General features: G+C 33.0%; 1 protein-coding gene across 1 annotated transcript; it reads left to right on the top strand.

The window, feature by feature from the left end:
• Positions 1-11,465: 11,465 nt before the first annotated feature.
• Positions 11,466-14,601, top strand: LOC133173655 (uncharacterized). Its single transcript, XM_061308641.1, has 2 exons — positions 11,466-11,640; positions 13,775-14,601. Exons 1-2 carry the CDS (start codon positions 11,466-11,468, stop codon positions 14,599-14,601), a joined length of 1,002 nt encoding a protein of 333 aa, XP_061164625.1.
• Positions 14,602-22,475: the final 7,874 nt, after the last annotated feature.

The following is a 22,475-nucleotide window of genomic DNA, read 5'->3' as shown; positions in this document are numbered from 1 at the left end:
GTAAAATGATAAATAATTATTTATGATAACTTTAACTTAATTCTTCATTTTAGGGTTAAGAATCATATTTTCTATCATTGTCAGATTCTATCGCAGTCTTATACTATGTGTGGATGTTTTTTTTCTGCATGAACCATCATGGAAGTAGTAAATAAATATCTAACTAAACTTAGATTTATTTACATCTTTAATGAAGCTACAAAACAGGCGACACATGCATTCCTTGGAACACTTTAGTTATCATATTCAACCTCTTCGGAGACTTAGTGCATTTTCCCGCACTCGTTCGTTGAAAGAAAACTCCCGAGACAGGGATAGGGTAATTGAAAAAAGTAATTGTAATTGACTGTAATTAATTACATTTTTTTTTCTTCTTCCAGTAAGGAGTTAACCTCTTATTAAGAGTAATAATAACTCATTTTTTGAAGTAATTGGAAGTAATTTGTAATTGAATTTTTTTTTCAATTAAATGTAATTATTATTTAATTAATTACACTGAAAAAAATACCATGAAATGTCAATTAATTTTTTAATTAAATTCAATTACTTTATATAATACACACTCATGGTATATTCATGACATATTGTCACCACTACATTGTACCTCCCAACTTTACTGGGTTTTTTTATGTTATTGTAAAATATATCCTCAATCCTTCAATTTTAAAAACAAAATCTTAAGTTAATGTTTACATACAAATAATTAAATGATTGGTTTGATAAATAAATAATAATCTAGTTTCTTTCTAATCATTATGTAAATTTTGAATTTTTTTTTTATTTATGTTTATAAATCTGAATTTTGAACCACCCTTCTTTGGTCTATTCAGCTATGAAACACACATTTATTATATTTCAATCTTTGTTGTTTGATCAATAATAAAGAAAAAGAAGGTGTGTGTCATTAATTAAGTTCTCTCTTGTTGGGGAGAGATAATTGCCTTCCGGATCACAGCTGTAAATTGCAATCAAAACAAATCAACTACTCTAAAGAGATATTCATTCCCTGATTTAGAAGACAAAGCCAATGGAGATAACTATTTCAATTTAAAATGCTCCGCTAGCTTTAGAAAAGAAAAACTTTCGATTTGATAATCATTTTAACATCTAAACAGATATTTATGAATGAATTTTCTTCTGTACAAGTATTATTTATGAAGTAAAATTGTTGAACATAAATAGCAACTTAGAATGTTCAGGTTACCTTCAAAGGAAATATTTAATTTGAGGGGTTACAGTTGCGACTCATGTTACTCTATTAAAATACCCAGTTTTAATCAAATATCATAAGCCATGCAATTTGTGTACATGTAGGTTTTGTGTGGTGGAAACTGCATCAAACTGATCTCGAATAGTTCTTTAAGAGATTCTTTAATGTTTTGTAAATAAATGTTATAAATTAAACCACAATGATACACAATGCCTATAGCATTTCTTGTACTGTTTGTGCAGAGGCTGAGCTTATATACAAATAAATGATGTTCTGTAAGGATTATAAAAATTTTCAAAAAAAAAAAAATATATATATATATATATATATAAATGTAATTTGTAATTTAATTAATTACTTTTGCAAAGTAATAGTAATTTAATTAATTACAAGTCTTAGAAAGCCTGTAATTTAATTGTAGAAAAAGTAAAAGTAATTGTAATTTAATTAATTACTTTTTAAAGTAATTGACCCCATTCCTGTCGCGAGAGTAGTAGACGTCACAATAGCCTGGTTCACGTCACAAAATTGCTATGGACTTCTGTAAATTGTTTCAGTAACATTACGTTAAAATTGAAAGTGAATTCAAGAGCGGTTACCGAATTTGAAAGTTTCTGTTTATTTTTAAAGTTTTTGCTTGTAAATATAGAGATAGTTCGCGAACTTTTTAATCACCCCTCGTATATATAGCGATGAAAAGTTTTAGATATCAACCTACAAGTTTGATGAAATTCATATGTATGATTGACTACGACATATAAAAATGGTATGACAGAGATCAAAAGTTAAAAAAAAACAAGAGACCCATGGGCCAGTATTTCATGTGCATGGTATCAACCTACCCCCAACTAGCAAGGGGAGGGGCATGGTTTGAATCTACACTAACTTAGGATGCTTCCATATTTCTTTGACAAATCAAGGCTTAAGTATTTCTTTTCCTATAAGTTTTATCTTCACTATTGAGGCAACATCCTATCCAGGGGTCATAAGTTGATCAAATCTGAATCTAAACTACCCGATGATGCTTCCATATAAATATGACCAATCATGGCTTTGCTGTTCTTGAGAAGAAGATTTTTAAAGATTTTACCTATGTATTCCTATGTAAAACTTTGTTCGTCCATTGTGGACCCACCCTACCCCCGGGGTTCATGATTTGAACAAATTTGAATATACACTACCTGATGATGCTTCCATATAAATATGATCAATCATGGCTCTGCTTTTATTGAGAAGAAGATTTTTAAGATTGTTCCTATGTATACCTATCTAAAAATTTGATCGTCCGTTGTCGATTCGTGCTACCCCCAAGGGTCATGATTTGAACAAACTTGAATCTACACTACCTTCAGTCGTTTCAACATAAGTTTCATTTTTCCTAGCTCAGTGGGTCTTGAGAAGAAGATTTTTAAATATTTTCCCATGAATTCCTATGTCAAAATTTGATCGTTCATTGTGGCCCCGCCCTACCCCGGGGAACATGATTTGAACAAACTTGAATTAACACTACCTAAGGATGTTTCCAAATAAGTTTCATCTTTCATGGCCCAGTGGTTCTGGAGAAGATTTTTAAATGATGCCATTAACTTTTTAATAATTTGTAATTATCTCCCCTTTGTCCTTCATTTGAACAAACTTGAATCCCGTTTACCCAAGGATACTTTGTGGCAAGTTTGACTGAAATTGGCCAAGTGGTTCTTGAGAAGACGTCGAAAATGTCAAAAGTTTACAGACGGACGAACAGACAGGTACAGGGACAGAAGGACAAATTGTGACTAGAAAAGCTCACTTGAGCTTTCAACTCAGGTGAACTAAAAAGTAATAAAAATAAACTTCACTCAAAATAAGAAACCATATACTGAATTGTAAGTTGGATTCAGACATATAAAATACGTGTAAATCAAAAGTATTTTTCTGTTGATCTATGTTTTTGCATGAACTTAGTTCAATTAAATCAAAATGCAGATGTATTATTTTACTCTTTATTTCAAAGACTCCCTTAAAAATAGTTATATATGTACATACTTTACATCTTCTTGAAGTGCTTTCTTTTCTTTTTCCAATTTCTTTATGAAGGATTTGGAGGTTTCTATTTCAAGAATCGATCTGTAGATTAATCGAAAATTAGGGTTACAAACAAGATCGGAATTTCTCAGAGTTACAATACTTTTTTTTGCATTTCCTTTATATAAAAAATACCATTTACTAGATATTTAAGGAAAATTTCGTTATCATCTGGAAGAAAACCGTTAATTCAAACATTCTTTTTTTTCAACGCAAGTTTAAATAAAATGAAATTTAATTGAATACTAGTAGTTATGACTTGAGCAAAATCATAAAGACGAAAATGATGAAAAACAAAGCATTAATAAACAGGGAAAGTAAAATCAGTATAAAATTTATCATAAACATAAAAAAATTATAATATCTATTTTTTCTATTATCATAATGGTTATAATTAATACACACTTCTCTTTTTCTGCTGTCCGTTCTTCTATTATGCTCTCTAAACCCTTAATGGTTTCTTTTTTCCTAAAATTTTTGTAATTAATATCAGAACTTGCACTGTTAACATTTTTACACATTAAATAAATAGGGAGAGGGATAGGGAGAAAGAATAAGAGAGATAAATATTTATCCTTTTCCGTATCACTAACTACATGCATAGTACACTGACATATATATATATATATATATATCTTTCCTCACACATTTCAATATCTCATTATAAAGAACAACGAAATTTTATGAGAATAAACTTTACTGGTAATTAGAAAAGTATTATATTTTATCATTTTGACAAATATTTCTTGACATTTACAAATAAGTATCATTTTTTCGGCTGTAATGTTAACCTTTCAATTTCCTCCGTATTTTTATCAAGTCTTTTCTGCAGATTCTCGCATTCCTTTCTGTCTTTTTCAAGATCTTTATTCAACATTGCGATTTCTGTCGCTTGGCTGAAAAGAATTGTTTAACGGTGATTGACATTGCTTCACACTACCTTCACCCAATGTAAAGTCAACTGCTAAAAAAAATGTGTAATTCATTAAAAAAAAATTACCTTTCTTTTTCATCCGTACATTTCTTCAATTTTTCCTCTAGATTTTTGCATTCCTTTTTTTCTTTATCTAGTTCTCTATTCATCTGTGCAATTTCCGTCTCTTGTCTGAAAGTAATTGTTGAAACAGGATTATTGCAGATTTATTGCAGATTTAATACTCTCCAATTTAATACTAATAGCACTCTCAATGTTAAACTTCAATCCTACCCCATCTTCAAGGAAGCTTCAGTTTGAATGATTTAGAATCTACACGTTCTTAGAAAGACTGAACATAAGTTTCATCTTTTTAGGTTCAGTAGTTCTTGAGAAAAAAAATCTAACAATGTATTCCAAAGCAAAAGTTCTCCTTTTTAGACAGATTTTATGTCTGGGGTCCATGATTTCAACATTTTATAATCAACATTGTGTCACAAAAATTTTGACTGCGTTTCATTTTTCCCTGGCCCAGTGGTTATTGGACTTTTGCGAGAAGCGCTGATTTTATCAGTCGACGGCTTACTTTTACACTTGGAAAGTATATGGAAGCTCTTTTGCGATATACATGTTAAACTTAACAGTTAATTAAACGATAATAATGGGCCATTTCAATGCACGTTGTCTAGGAAGGGAACGGCAACCACCCTACCCTCAATCCTCTCCCTTCCCACATTGACCTACTCTTGCTTAGTTTTCCTTCCGGAATGCTTTTTCTTCCTTACTTGATTCCTTTAGAAAATGGGATTGAAAGGATGTACTAACTCTCACGAATAAGGTAATTTAAGCTATACGTAATTCTGCCTCCCATCATCTCTTGCATTGATTGCATACCAGTTAATCATGTTAGTGTCCAAAACAAAATACCTATAACCACTATTAAGGATTTCTTATCTTTTATCAATTCTGTACCTCCGTACATACTTGGCAGGTTTAAATCTCAAAGTAAGCCGCCGACTGTAAAAGTCAGTGCTTCTCACAAAAGTCCATTAAGAACAATTTTTCCTCTATCTCTCTCTCTCTCTCTTTATATATATTTTTTCCTATTTACTTGTAAAACTCTACTTCACTATTGTGCATCGTTTTATATACGGTGGTATTGATTGAAAAAAATTATATTTACACGATGTCAGAATTTCATCTTATTTACCCAAAGAAGATTAGACACCCAGTTTATTTTTCCCTTTTCTTGAATTCCTTTCCTTTGAAGAGGGTGTTGTTTTTCATTTTTGGGGGGAAAACTTGCTTCTCCTTCATCCAAGGATGCTAAGTGATACTTTGTCAAATAGGCTAAATATTTATCTATCAGTTCTTGAGAAGTTTAAAATGTGAAAAGTTAATGGTCAAGCCATTTGCAATATATATGACGTCACAATGATTTTTGAACGTCAGAATAGATGGTTTTCCTATGACGTATTTTCCCCCGGAGTTATTCCCCTTGGCCGCCATCTTGTAGGTCAAAGTAGTGAATTTTCCTCTTTGAGCAACAATTTTAAAAACGCATGCCAAAAATATATGGTAAAAAATATTTACAATATTGAAATTGAGAATTAAAAGAAGCTTTAACAAACACTAGACTTTGACCTGTGCGTGCACGGGTTGACATTGTTATGAATGCATCCATGTGCATATCGGACATTTACCAAGGGTATCCTAAGTAGGAAAGTAGGAACTTGAAAGTACTTAATGCTGAAATAATGAAGCCTTTTCCTGGGGAGGGGGGGGGGAGGGGTTACAACTCTTTGGATCATACAATACCATTTCCACTTTTTAAATGAAATCATACAATGTAATCTGAAACATTTTAAAATAAATGTTTTTGATGTAATTATTCAGAGCATATTTTTTTTCAAAATATTTAGTAAAGTCCGAGTTTACCGTAAACTTTAAAGTTTACTGACCTTGACCGATTTTATTTTGGGACAGCCAATGAGAATTTGGGAGCGGATCTTGAACTGAATATGGGAATTTTTCTTACTTCATACGTAAATAATGCAGTAAAAATAAAATACATACCTCATAAACATTTATATATCTGTTTAGTGATAACAAAAGTTAATCTTCTGCAGTATTAAACGTTTTCAATCAAAAGTCATTACATCACATGAGAACTGTCATGGCTGCTGAAGAAGACAACTTGTTTTCACGCTGGTGTATTTTTTCTTGTGGCGATTTAATAAAACGTTAGTTTGTTTGCTACGATTAAATATAATTCATTTCATCAATGAATAAATATTTTTTTTATGATCTTAATATTGACCCACCTCATAGTTTTGAGATTTACTATGCATGGATTATATTTTACAAATGATCGATATTTTAGCAGCATTGATAGAATGAACTGTACGGGCTGACTTCAGACTACCTATCAAGCATAGTTACCACGACAACCTTTACATATTTAGAAGAACAGGCTGTCCCTTCTATATAACGTCAGGGTCAGAGGTAATGTATTTACATAACAAAGCTATAAGCCTACAATAGTGCTATTAATTTCACTACACCCTCGTTAGAAATATAATGTGAATTTTTTGCATGGAATCAAATATTTCTTTGCCCTTAGTTTATGTTTCATATTTACCGCGTTATAAGTTGCAAACATTTAGACACATTTCAAAGAAAATATCGGTTTTATTGACGTTATTCGAATATTTCGATTTATTTCAAAATTAAGAAATGAAAATAATGTTATTATTATTTTTGGCGGAAAAAGAATGCCTACTTCACTAAGATGTGATTCTAGCTGGAGTTGTAACACCCCCCCCCCCTTCCCCTCAAAAAAGCATAAAAGAAAGGAAGGATAAAATAAAATAAAATCGGGTAGTTATATTAATATTGCTCCTACGATCATGAGCTTTTTGCCTCCGTTGAGATGGCCAGAGACATAAATAACATATAATAAATGTGTCTCCAAGATGGGGAATGATTACCCACGTTGCCACAATATCACATTTGCATGGATAAACTCAGAAACGATAATACAAATACGTGTAAATTTTCATTGGATATTTGCTCTATATTCTGTTCATATATATTTATGATTTCTTATTAGAGAAATTATGAAATAACAAATATATATCTACCTAGTACTTTTGTCTTCTCTGATTTGAACACCGTGATTTAGCGTGAATGTAATGCACATGCGCAAGATTGTAAAATCCAAAAAAATCCAGATGATTTCCGGAATTTTTTGAGGAATTTTCGTTGATTATTAATTAGCGAAGCTTAATTGAGAAAAAATAAAAACAAATTGGTAATCTTCAAGTACCAATGATGTATAAAATATATAAAACAAAAGACAGTACTCTTCCGATTTATCGGTATTAAAGGCCAAAAATTCGAGTCTATAATTTTAATATAGTAGTATAGATAAATTCATAAGAAAAACAGTGTTATCTCCACCCTAGTGCCCAGTAGAACAAATTGAACTTAGATGAATAATGAAGGGATCTGGGAATGTTGGCCTACAATATGGCGGCCATGGGAAATAACTCCTGCTTAAATTACCTTGATTCAAAACCATCTATACATGCACGAGGCTTTATTAGGGCATTGAACGAATATAGCTATGGTTTATTAGGTTACCTTCATTCAGTCAATGCAAGAGGTAGTTGCAGAATAAAATTTGATACCCAAGTTAGGTCAATCCTAACCCCAAAATAATTTGAAATAAAAGCTTGAATCAACACAACTTATGAGTGTTTCCATATCAACATGATTAATTAAGTGTGGCCCTGCTACTCTTGAAAGGATTTTTTCTTAAAATCAGATCATTCGCATGATCACTATAATCAAATGATGTTCACTGAAAATAAATCATTGAACAATTCAAAAATTAAAGGGTACATTTGGTGAGAACAGCTGTGTACCGGGTGATTGGTCACGGGTAATTACTGTATACACGTATACACAGCCACATGCGATAACGGGCATTTACTTAATTTTTTGGTGACTACATTTACTTTGAAATGTGAAAAAAATATGAACCGAGTACCAGTTTTAGTATTCGATACTCGAACGTTCGATCGAGTATCTATCTCTCTATCTAGCTATCTAGCTAGATGATAGATAGATAGATGTTTTTTATCGTTTCTAACAAATTTGTGTTTCTTAAAATATTTTAATATTTCATTTAAACTTTTGACGATCAAGCACAAATTTAGTAGAAAAACAAAAACTTTGTAATGATTATATAAAAAAGTTAACTCATTTAATAAATCTGACAAAGAATTTTTACGATTACTGTTCACAGGCTGCTGTACTGTTTACCTCTCTATTTCCTCCATATTTTTATCTATCCTTTTCTGTAGATTCTCGCATTCCTTTTTGTCTCTATGGAGTTCTTTACTCAGCCGTGCAATTTCCGTCGATTGACTGAAAATAATTGTTGAACGGTGACTGACATTGTTTCATGTACACTCTCCCCTCCAATGTAAGTTCAACTGCGACAAAAATGTGTAACTTTTGAAAACTTTTTACCTCTCTTTTTCGTTCATGCTCTTTTTCAATTTTTCTTTAAGATTTTCCAGTTCTTCGTTTATCTCTTCAATTTTCTCTTCTTGTCTGAAAATAATTATTGAACAAACATGATTGTGACAGAGTATCCCCTACTGTTTTTTTTTACTCTTATGTTTATTTTCAATCCAAAGTACTCAATTGGAATGATTTATTATCTACAGTATGTTAAGATCTAGTAAATTGGTGCTCTACGTATGAACAATTTCCAAAACGAGGCAAGATATTGACAAACAAGTTGATGAAACAAGGAAATCAACAGTCTCGTTTGAAGTCATCTTTTCGTAAGTTTTACGGTCGATACAATGACCTTGTCAGCACATACAACCCATCATTGAGTCAAATGCTGACCGACTTTCTTATACTTGATATAAGTTAAGCCATTATTTATACACTGAACTGTCTACGGATATTTCCGGTTTTTTTTCCGATCACGACAAAGACCACACGGCGAGTGTGACCAGTCGGCAGGGGATGCTCACTCCTCCATGGCACCTGATCCCACCTCTAAATTTTGAGGTCTGTGTTTGCTCTGCTCCAAATTTGTATCATTTCATTGGACTTTCGAGATTGAATACTGTTCGTTATCTTCATATTTTATCCATTATGACGTCATAATCAATTTAAACTTTTTTCCCGTACTTTACGACTATAATAGAATTTTGTAGAAAATGAAGCATTTTCATGGAATTCAATTTTAAATCATGTCAAAATAAAGTAACCCTGATACCTACATTCAATTTAATATCATTTTAAAGTAGAGGTCAAAAGGATACGAAAACTGTTTTTTAAAGACTGTGGGCAGTATGGACACATTTCCTTTTTCTGAGATGGAAAAAAACTCTGAAATTCATACCCAACTTTCTTCATTTGTCATTAAAAATGACAGCTTAAAATGTTTTTTGGTTGATTTTACCAAAAAATTATGTCCCGATACACCTTATTTTACCAAGCTGTATTTGTAAAGGATTATTAAAAGAACTCGTTTCTCAAATTTGAGAAATCTTTAGTCACCTTTCATTTACTAGATCTTGACCTTAAAAATGTTGCACCCATCCTATCTCTGGGGTTTATGATTTCATCAGTTTATAATTATGTAAGAAAGATTTTTACTGAGGTTAATTTTTCCCCTGGCACAGTGGTTCTTTTTTTCCTATATATTTTCATCTAAAAATTTGCCCCTTTACTAAGGCTTCACCTTGTCCTATGTGGCAATAGTTGAAACAAATTTGAATCTTTACTATGTTCGAAAGCTTTGAGTATGGTTCAACTTTTTAGCCAAGTGTTTATTGTGAAGAATTTTTAAAGATACACTGTACCAAGCTTATTTTTGCCTTTCCTTGATTTGAGAGTGTGGTCTTTCATTTAAGGAAAATTGCATCCCATTCATACAGGGATATTAGGTGCCAAATTTGGTTAATAATTAGTCTAATAGTGAAGTAGAAGCTAAAAATGTGAAAAAGTTGTTGTACAGATCGGACAAACTGATAGACTGGTAGATTTACTTTAACTTGTATAAACAAATTTCACTTGAATCAATTGATTCATGGTTTATTTGTATTAAAAGATGCATAATTAAAAACAAATTTTTAAATGTATACTTTCTGCCTGGAAACTCTATACACATTCTTTATTTATTTTTTGAATTTTTATTATCTTTTTTTATCTTTCCAACTCTAGGGGAAGGGGGGGGGGGCTAGATATTTGTTCCAAGAAGGGAAATTAAACAATCCAAAAATAACTTTCTTTAGACAGTATATTGAATTAATGAAACATGAAGATAACGAACATTAATCAATCTCAAAAGTCCATTGAAACAATACAAATTTAGAGCAGAACAAACACGGACCTCTTAAAACATCAGAGTTGGGATCAGATGCCATGGAAGAGTAAGTATCCGCTGTTGTGGAATGGTGGTGTAATAGTTTCCATACCATGTAAACTACAGGGTAGGTTGAGTATTTCAATTTTGGGATATTGGCCACATCCGCCGTCTGTTCATTGTCATGATCGGACATACGGAAAAATCCATAGACACTTCAGTGTTTAAATAATCGCCTAAAAATTAGTATGAAAACTCTCTCTCTATTATATATATATATATATATATATATATATATATATATATATATATATATATATATATATATATATATATATATATATATATATATATATATATATATATATATATATAATATTATACCTGTCTTTTGATTGAATCAGCTCCTGAAGTTCGCTTCTTTTAAGCACTACAAAACCAATCGGTGGTGCGAAATCGCTATTCTTAATTTCCTGTAAAAAAATTGTTAAGTTAATCAATGCTACATTAGTTTTCTCTCTATTTTTCATAATGTGATATTGATATTCATCAACTTCATTTTCTTGATAAAATACACAATTTTGGAATGTTTTATTTCTAACATGTTTTCTGTGGTGATATATTTCTGACCCCTACATGCAAGATAAGATAGATTATTGAAATGAATATGAGATAATCTCATTTAATTGAGTGTATGGCATTAGATAATAAGACTCAACTTGGTACAAGATAACTAGTTCATAAGAAAGTCAGCAGAGTTAACTAGTATAGCAACTTCCTCTTCCTCTTTCATCCCGCTCAATTCAAGTGGAAACAACAAAGCAGGTTATCAATCTACACTAATCATGCCACCTAAAAGGAAGAGAGATGCCAGGGGAGGAATGGTTTCTCCAGCCAGGGGCAGAGGGTTTAAAAAACCTCGCCAGCACACCAGGCAGCAAAGGCCTGGAAATGAAGGGAGAGATCACCAACCAACCCCCCTCCATGCTCAGGAACCCTCCGAGGATGGGAGTGATGCAGCTCTGGACCTGGGGGATTTTGGGACGGCCAGTATTGGTAATTTTGGAAAATCAGACTTTTCTCTAGATTCAAATCTTTCTGATTTTACTCCTGTGCCAGAACTTAGCATTTTTGACAATGTAGGTCAGCACATTCCTTTAAAACTAAAAGAAAAAATTTGGGATGGACAATTTATAGATCTAAGTTTGTGATGGAAAATTCTGTATTGTCAAATCAAACGTTGGCTCATACCTGACTATTGAAAAATGGACAAATGCCTTCATGATCTACATGAGTGTCATGTTGGAAAAATATCGAACGAGGGCCCAAGAGTTTTTAAAATATATGCGAGATATCAGATTAGCTGCCACTAGATCTCAAGGCTGGTTCAAATATGATGAGCAATATCGTCTCCGCAAAGCTAGCAATCCTGAATCCTCCTGGGGGATTTTAAGTCAGGAATTTTGGTTGCTGTATGTGACTGGCCAGGGCCCCTTTGAAAGCCAAACTCATGTCAATAACACTAAACAATTTTCAGGTGAGAGCAGCACATCTGCTGCTACCCAGTATTGTTACCATTTCAACCAGGGTAAAAAGTGTAATTTCTTCCCCAGGTGCAGGTTCAAGCACATCTGTAGAAGATGCGGAGGCAAACATCCAGCTTCAAACTGCCTCACCAAGTCAGCTTTATAAATTGGGCAAGACCCCTATCAAATTAGATAGAATTATTCACCACACACAAAATTATCCTGATTATCAATTTTTAAGGGAGGGTTTTCAACATGGCTTTAACTTAAAGTATTCTGGTCCTAGAGCACCCAGGTTTTCAAAAAATCTAGCAAGTATAGGCAGACAAAGTTCAGTTGCAGAGCAGAAGATATATAAAGAAGTTATATTGGGGAGAGTTGCTGGGCCTTTTATTGAACCACCTTTTCCAACATTGCAAGTTTCCCCTTTAGGCCTCGTCCCCAAAAAAGATGGTGACTACCGCCTAATTCGCCATCTATCTTATCCAGAAACTGCATCAATAAATGATTTTATAGACTCGGAAGAGAGTTCTGTGACCTATTCATCTATAGATGATGCTGCTACCATTATTAACAAATAAGGAAGGGGGGCCTACCTTTCAAAGTCAGATATTAAATCATCTTTTAGGTTGCTACCAGTTAATAGCAATGATTTTGATTTGTTAGGTTTTAACTTTAATGATGCTTTTTATTATGACAAAATGCTACCATTTGGGTGTAAAATAAGCTGTGCAATCTGGGATCGATTTGCTTGCTTTCTACATGGGCTGACACAGGATCGTTCAAAAAATTCCTCTATTTTACATTATCTGGATGACTTTCTGTTTTGCGGCAGGGAGCATTCCATAAACAAACATCCCTTGGACACTTTTCTTTCCCTGTGCAGTGACCTGGGGGTCCCCATTGCAAATGATAAAACAGTATATCCAACCCAAGTTCTTACTTTCTTAGGTGTTGAATTTGATACGGTGGAAATGATCATGAAATTACCATTGGAAAAAATCGATGAAATTAAACAAAAGATAATTGACATTATAAATGTAAAGAAGGTAACACTTAAGCAACTTCAGTCAATACTGGGGCTTTTGAACTTTGCATGTAGAGTTATAGCTCCAGGTAGGGCTTTCTGTTGACGTTTAATTGATGCAACAATCGGTCTTAACAAACCACATCACCACACCAGGGTAACATTAGAAATGAAAGCTGACCTTCAAGTCTGGCTTACTTTCTTTCAATCATTTAATGGCATTTCAGTCATTACAGAGGGCATATGGGTCAATAACACTCTACAACTTTACATTGACAGTGCAGGGGGAGACTCCGAGGGATTTGGTATTTATTTCGCAGGCAAGTGGGCATGTGCTCAATGGCCCAGTACTTGGTTTGCACAAGGCATAACCCGAGACATGACTTTTTTACAGCTTTTCCCAGTCCAAGTTGCTATTGAATTGTGGAAGCATCAATTTTCCAACTGCAGAATTTGGTTTTACATTGACAATATGGCAGTGGTACAGGTCATTAATACATCAACATCAAGGTCACCTAGGGTCATGAAAATTGTAAGAAAACTGGTCCTCACATGTCTCAAGTATAATATTTTAATTAAAGCAAGATACATACCATCCAAATTAAATTCTATTGCAGATTGTCTCTCTCGTTCACAGTGGGGCAAATTCCGACGGCTAGCACCTACAGCAGATCCATGGCCAACACCAATTCCCAAGAATATATGGGACATTTAAGAAGTGAGGCAAACAGGCTTATCCAGGGTTCCCTATCAGCAAATACATACAAAGCCTATCAAGGGGCCAATTTCAAGAAATTCTTGACCAATTGTGAGATGAAATTGGTTTTTCCTATCCCTTTTGACCACTTGCTGAATTTTATTGCCCACTTGTCTATTGTAGGTACAGCTTACAGAACAGCTGCTCTGTACATTAGTAATCTATCATATATACACAAATTAAGAGGCATCCAAGATAACACCCAATCATTTATTGTCAAAAAAGCCCTGCAGGGTCTCCACAAAAAGCGAGGCATTACTGTAGATCCGCGAAGTCCATTAGCGATATCCATTTTGCAACGTTTAGTAGCAGCGTTGCCATCAGTTTGTAGATCACCCTACGAGGCAGTTCTATTTTCCACAGTTTTTTCAATTGCATATCATGGTCTGCTTAGGGCAAGTGAAGTTCTGTCGATCCATAGGTTGCACATCTCGCTTACTAAGAGCAAGGTCAGCATTCTCATTCCCAGGTCGAAAACTGACCAAAATGGCAATTCAACTACATTGCATATGTCTAAACAACCCAATTCTGATACTTGTCCAGTAATGTGGGTACTCAAGTTTTTGCGTCTGCGTCAAGACAGTGGTTCCATTTTATTCTTCATACATATGGATAACAAAAGTGTAACAAGATACCAATTCAATTGCATGCTACAGAAAGCACTTAAATTTAATGACATTCAGGGACATTTTAGACCACATAGCTAAAGATTAGGTAGAGCCACAGATCTGGCCAAACGGGGCTCCTGATTCAGAAATTAAAGCTTTGGGCAGGTGGGAATCAAATGCTTTTCAAAATTGCATAAGATTATAATGTGATAGAATAGTTAAATGGAATACAGGCTAATTTTGCCAAAAGTATCTCAGGTTTCAAGACAGTTTGGATAGTGGGATCTTCAATACCTTATTGGGCTGGTGAGGAGGCAGGGAGGAGACCAGGTGGAAAGAACCTCAGTCTTGGGATTGACATCACTTGGAAGGGAATAAGAGGGCTGAAATGGGAAGACCTTGACAAAGTGTTAACTGAGGAACTAAAGCATCAACCACACTCAGATGTATTGATTATCCATGCAGGGTCAAATGATCTCACAACATCTGGCAACACTGCACTAAGATTTTCACATGAAATTCAATGTAGTTTGTATCGTTATAATGTAATGCTTCCAAAAACCTTGCTCATTTGGTCAGCAATGCTTCCCCGTCTTTACTGGCACGGTGCACCTCTAGGCAAGGGTGGGGCTAAGATTGATTTAAAAAGGCGCAAGGTTAACAAAGCTATTAGAAAATTTATTACGTCTGAAGTTAATGGGGCTTGTATCGTCCATGACAAAAATATCAATGTTCATCAAAGCAGTTTATTTAGATACGATGGAACTCATTTATCAGAAAGGGGAAACAAGGCTTACTTAAATAATATCCAGGGTGGTTTGGAATTCATTTTAGGGGGGAAGGGCAAAATTTTTCCTCCTCAGTAGTTTGCATTATTTTGTTCTTTTGGGTCAGTCGCGATAACCTGTCAGGGGCTTACAACTGACAAACATTGTTTGCGGCAAATTTAGTGGGGAACTAGTCATTGGCTTAATACTGACGAATATTGTTTGGGGCAAATTTTAGTGGGGAACATCATATCGATGTTAGTGGCGGGATCAAGGGAGAAATCATCCCTGCATAAGCTTAACCTGTTTGTCTCTGCCCATCTGCATCAAAGCATGAGGGGTGTCTCATGGCTGTGTGTTAACATGGAAGTTAAATGCCATTGAGGATATGTGTGGAAGAAGTGTAAATTGCTTGGGGTCTGCAGCATTTTAGTGCTCAGACCCCCTCTACCTCTATAAAAGGAGGAGAGGCTACAGGCTGGGTAACAAGCCAGAGACAGGGTGAAAAAGCTGTGCAGCTTGTGTGCCTAGCCACCATGCGTGTCAGGCATGGGGTTCCATGGCACTCGCATCTAAGCGAGGCCACTAGTTTGCCCGTTTGTTTATGGTATCCTAGTTGTCTCCCTTGACTCCTACAAAATTTGCGGCCATTTCCATCCAACATTTTGTGTATTGTACTATAGTGATATGATTGCTTAATAAACTTATGAAAGGTTAAAATTGGTGTTGTCAATTCTCAACAGTGGCTGGAAGACAGTACAGTATAATAATATGAGAAGGTAGAGAAAGCAAAGCCATGGTTGGCTGCAATATTCAATTAAATTATGTTAACATGCGACTTATTTATGTCAACATGCAAAATAATTATGTTGACGTGCAAGTACCAATCCCTTTAGAGAATCTAATTCAAATGTTGGTAAACTTACTTACTAACGCTATTATATGACATCATACAAGCATGATGCAACAGGAATATGTTGACATGTGACTTATTTATGTTGACATGCAAGATAATTATGTAGACATGTGACTTATGTCAACATGCCAGATAATTATGTAGACATGCAATTTATTTGTGTCTACATACAAGATAATTAAGTTAACATATTATTTTGAATGTTGACATAAATATCTTGCTTGTTAAAATATAACTCGCATGTTGACATAAATAAATCGCATCACTACATGATTATGTTGCATGTTAACATAAATAACTTGCATCTTAACATAAATATCTTGCATGTTATCATAATTGTCATGCATGTTAACATTAATAAGTCGCATGTCTACATATTCATGTTGCATCTTGCTTGTATGATGTCGTATACTGGCTTTAGTATGTAAGTTTACCAACATTAAAATCAAATTCTCTAAAAATATTGGTAACTTGCATGTCAACATAATCATTATGTATGTAGACATAATTAGCTTGCATGTTGGCATACTTTTCTCGCATGTTTACATAATTCATCTTGCATTTAGAGGGCAGAAATATGCCACCATAGTTTTCTTATTTTTATACATTTTACTATACATATTTTTCATAAGTTATGGTGGCATATTTATGCCATCCAATTAAATTTTGTCAACATAAGATATCGCGTCAAGACAAGATAACTATCACGTTCAAGTCAAGATAATTTGCTGGTTTTGTCGAGATACGCCAACTTCTATCTCATCTAGTCAAGATACGCTATTACATTTTTTTTGCAATAGCTATATCGACATGACAAGATTAATTATCTTGTATCATGATAAAATTGTTGCGTTGACAAGTAATGCCTCTTCGTAAATGCTGTAATGATAACTGTTTACTCGGATCTCTTTTATTGAAATTATTCTTAAAATCCATACTTGCTATTGAATCAATTTAAATTTTGTATTTGTCTTTGGGAAGAATAAAATTTTTAAGAGATAAAGATTTTTGAATATAAACCGTTCCATAAACTTTCTCTGTTAAATATGAAACAAAACAACCCATTTACTTATTTCATAATTTCCATTTTGGGTCTTTTCTTAGTTACTGGCATGGCATCAGTAAAACAATTAATGCGAAGAGTCAATCATTTATTCAAAACTACCCATAATTATATTATAGCTAAGTATTGATCTCTGATATTAAAACTAAATTAGTAAAAAGCTCATTGGTTTGGTTCACATCTACTTGAATTTTATTTTACTGAAAACAAATACACGGTTTGAACAGACATTGGTTCAAACTGAATTCCTTAGAAATTGTGCGTGCAATACTTTTTAGAATAACAATTTGATAGAAGATATCAGCCTATTACATTGGAAAATGTCATAGGCACCCGTAACACATTATCTATTTATATACTGTACTAGTACAGTTATCGTAACTGCAACTGTAATTGTCAACGCAACAATTGTCATGATACATGATAAATTATCTCGTTATGTCGAGATAGCTATCACAACAAAATGTGATATATAGCTTATCTTGAGTAGATAGAAGTTGATGGATCTTGACAAAACCAGCAATTTTCTCTTGATTTGACGAGATAGCTCTCTTGACTTGACGCATATCTTATGTTGACAAAAAATTATGTGGATGGCATAAATATGCCACCATGATAAGTAGAATCCCTACAAACCTCTTCAAACATTTCCAAGTTCCTTTGTATTCTCTCTAATATAGACCTCAATTTTTCGGGTGAGTTGTTTTTCTTTTTGAGCATACGTTTAAGCTCTCTAAATCCATTCTCTATTTCTTTGCAGTACCTACACAGGTCTGATGGTTGGCTGAAATAATATTACATGTAACTGTACAGATGCATGATTACTAAAATGTGTAAATAAAGTACACTAGCAAAAATGTTTAAAAACAAAAATACTACAGATCACATGCATAAAAATTCTTACAGAGATGCCGGGTCCAGCAAATGCTCTACTACGCCCCCTATCATTACTGCTTAAAAAATATTAACTGCTGTAAAGGGGAAACTTCAGATGTACTATGCTACAACATATTCTAGAAGTGGTGTAAATCAGATGTGGATTATCAGAAACTCAAAAGAACTTTTAGAAAATTTAAAATCGCAAATTTTTCAAAAGTCAGTAACATCAACTCGTACGACTTTTCTACACTTCATACAACCATTCCTCACGATAAATTAAAAACTAGGCTTTTTAATATTATAGACAATTGCTTCTTCAATAAAAATGGAAGTCAAAAATTTTCTTAACTTGTGATTGGTCATCAACAAATTAGCTTTGTTAAAAATCACTCTAATTCTACACATAAGTACTCTGAAGTTGATATTAAAAGGATGCTGGAGTTCCTCAATGACAACATTTTTGAAATCTTCGGAGACCAATTTTTCCAAAAAACTGTTGGAATTTCGATGAGTACTAATTACGAACCTTTATTAGCCGACCTTTTTTTATATTCCTATAAAGCAGAATTTATTCAAAAACTTCAACATGAGAAGAAAACACTTGCTGTGTCCTTCAACTCGACATTTATAGATATATCGACGACGTATTATTAATTAATTAAGGTAGTCTGATCCTCAGGTTCTGAAAATCAGCAGTTAGATAATTGAAAATGCTCACAAAAATGTTTCTGAATTCAAGAAGTAATGTGTATTTAACCATGTGTATTTCTTCAAAGTTCATTATTATAGTTAATCATATTATATAGGGAAAATTATCAATTCTCAAATACATTTTCAGGAAACGCGAACGAAAGCACAAGATATACATTTTTTTTTTATTGCAAACTGATCAAAAATATATTTTAGGATAAAAAAAATTATGGGTATCCAGGCTTTCGGAGAAAATTATGTCTTTTTAAACTTTTACGGTGAAATATATGGAGATAACGAACAGTTATATTAGGTATATTAGTTTTTTATATTTTCTTCAATTGGTATATAACACATAGTGTAAAAGGCTTGTGCTACCATTAGGAGGAATAACAGAACATTTCTAATATCATATCACGCTAATAAGCATATTATCTAAGGCTAAATTAAAGGAAATTTGACTTCTCAATAAATGTAGTTATGTTTGTACTTTTATGGGGTACAAATACAAACTTTTTACAATAAAGTTTCCTTGACTTCAAATAACCTTATTGAGATGCATAAAATGAAAATTGTTGCACAAAAAGATTTCAGTTGCAAACTTTAATTTGAGACCTTTTTAATTAAATAATAATTTTAAAAGTTATCCTTCCTGGCCAAGGAGCGGATACCCTTGACAATAATCATTTCCTTTCATATGTCGACTCGATATATCCCAGTGAACTTGAGATAAAAGACACCACAGAGTCTATCACATTTGTTTCATATTTGGATGTTTTACTGACTATAGACGATAAAGGCAAACTTTGTAAGGCTTTGTACGACAAACGAGATGACTTCAGCTTTTCCATCGTCAACTTTCCTTATTTATGTAGCATTATTCCATTATCGCCTGTATATGGTATTTTCATCTCCCAACTTATTCGATACTCACGAGCATGCTCCGAGTACGATAAATTTTTAAACCAAGGCGGGCTACTCACAGATAAATTAATATAAAAATAATATAATTCAACAACCTCGTTCAAAGTCAGCATTTTTTTAATTCTTTGGGCCGAGTGTCTCTTTTACACCAATTGTTAGGCCTTTGTTTTTATTACTGAATTTGACTACGGAATGTTCCGTCTACGTAATCTGTATATTGGGCTCACGGCGGGTGTGACCGGCCAACAGAGGATGCTTACTCCTCCTCCTAGGCACCTGATCCCATCTCTGGAATTCCCTGGAGTCCGTGTTTCATGCCCTGCTCATAAATTTGCATTTTTTGTAGATTTTTATAAGATCCACCACCGTTCGTTATCTTCACCTTGTCGTTTCATCCAGAATGGGTATCCAGAATGCAGATGAAATATTAATGATAACAAAATGTTTTGTAATGTTATCAAGCATGCTATAGCAATGATAAATATTTGTAAGTTCAGGTAAATAAAAATGCATTGGTGCGTGGCAGGGGACAGTTTCGGATAAAGATATCTACTTTATTTAAAAGAAGAAGAACAAAAAAAAAAAAAAAAAAAAAAAATGAGGTTAAGATGTTAATTCTAGATCTGAAAATTCTTGAGCATATTAATTATATAAATTGCATTTTGATACTAGATCTGCATATGCTTATAAATCTCACGTACTACAGACACTGTTCATTTAATATGCTAAAGTGGACGCAGAAAATTGTTGTAATAGTGATTCTTAATTCCTTTCAGATGACATCTGAACTGAGCTTTCAACAAGTAAAAGTTGCTTAAGTTTTTTTCTTGGTGATTTACAATTCTCAAATGTTGTTTTAAGTATCTTTAAATAAAATATTCCTCAGTGTTGATAAACAAAGTAAAAAGGAAGAATTAACCCCCCCCCCCCCCAACCTTTCGCAACTTCAACATTTCTAAATTAGTTTCAAAAATGCTTTGCAGTCAAATAAGCTATGTACATGTATTTATGTAATACAATAAACATTACATTGAAATCATTTTACATGCCGGAGTGATTCTAGAGAAAGTGCAAACTCTTGGCTTTAACATTAAAACGAAAGTAGATACATGTACATCATAAATATTAAAAGCAAACAAAAAAGAAAATCAAATCAATATGGGTTATTCTAAACTTACCGATTTACAATTGAATTATTTGAACTTACTTATAATACTATGACAGTATATATAGTTGTAATAATAATATACCTGCGTTTCGAAGAACAAGCCATGTTGATTCCAGCCCACCTTTTCTATTAATAGGATTTTACGCTTAGGGAGTAGTCATTGCACTAGTAATTTTGGAAATAGATATGGCAATGAATTACTTTTTTGTAGTTAAACAAAAAACAGCAATCTACTATTTTCCTTATCACATTATTAGGATTCTGAACTTTTCAGCAATTTGAAAATTTAAGGTGGTATTTTTTTGTACGGAAACATATGGAGAAATAAAAAAAAAAGTCGAAACAATTACTTCATTTAGATCTCTTTATTCTGTATCAACCAAATTTAATCATGAGACATAGAACAGGGAAAAAAATCAGTCAATTCATAGAGTATAAAAAGAGAGGTAATTAAGGTAGTCCGATCCTCAGGTTCATAAAATCAGGAATTAACTAATTCAAAAATCTCAACAACAAAAAATCTCTGAACACACAAAGTAATGTATATTTACCCACGGTATTTCTTCAAAGTTAATCATTATAATTAATCATATTATATAAGGAAAATTATCAAATTTCCAATATATATTCAGGAAAAGTGAATAGAAACTTCAATTATGCATTTTCTAACTGGAAACCGACCAATAAATATATTTTAGGTTAAAAACCTATAGGTATCCAGGCATTCAGAGAAATTTGCATGTTTTAATACTAAATCGGTATTCTAGGTCTTCTATTATTTATTATTGCAAGACATCACAATCACTTATAATTTCATATCATGCTTATGATCATTGGTATCTAAGGCTATAGATTCAAGAAAATCCTATTTCTCTAAAACTGTATTTATTTTTTTACCTTTATAGGGTACAAATGTCAAATTTTTACAAGACCCTTTATAAGACATCAAGGAACCATGAATCATATTAAGATGCATAAAATGAAAATTGCTGCGTGAAAAGTTTCCAATTTTAAGCTTTATATTGCGACATTTTAAATTAAATAATAATTTTAAGAGTTATCCTTCCTGGCTGAGGATCGGATATCCTTAAGTGTTTTTTTTATATTTTTATACAAGGAAGATGGGCGTATTTGGCGTGTGATATACAGGAATCATGTGTTCGAAACATTTATAGTTTAAATGTCCACAATTTGGTCGGCTGACCACAGCTGGATAGACTTCACAAAGTTACGTTCATATGAAAATGTTTCATTAAATTTAAAATACGTTGTCAAATTGTAATATTTAAGTCCACTTTATAATTACGATTACATAGTAATGCTCCACATAAATAATAAACACCTATAAGATAATAGGGTATAATAAAATGCAATTACACTCTCGTTAGAACGAAACCAAAATTTGTTTTGAAATAAATCAGCAAATAAGCTTAAAATGACAAAAGAATTGAATGTTTGCATTAAAAAAAATATTAGCGTTCCATGCGAGGATCAAACCAAAAAAATTTCGATTTCATTGTACTGGACTGGTAACGCGCACTACTAAGCTATCATCAGTATACAAGG

Source organism: Saccostrea echinata, unplaced genomic scaffold, assembly GCF_033153115.1.
Source record: "Saccostrea echinata isolate AGI-Se365-2 ecotype Australia unplaced genomic scaffold, CSIRO_AGI_Sech_v1 ptg000056l, whole genome shotgun sequence".
NCBI classification, from domain to species: domain Eukaryota; kingdom Metazoa; phylum Mollusca; class Bivalvia; order Ostreida; family Ostreidae; genus Saccostrea; species Saccostrea echinata.
The sequence above is the reverse complement of the archived record's forward strand: the minus strand, read 5'-3'. Positions and strand labels throughout refer to the sequence as shown.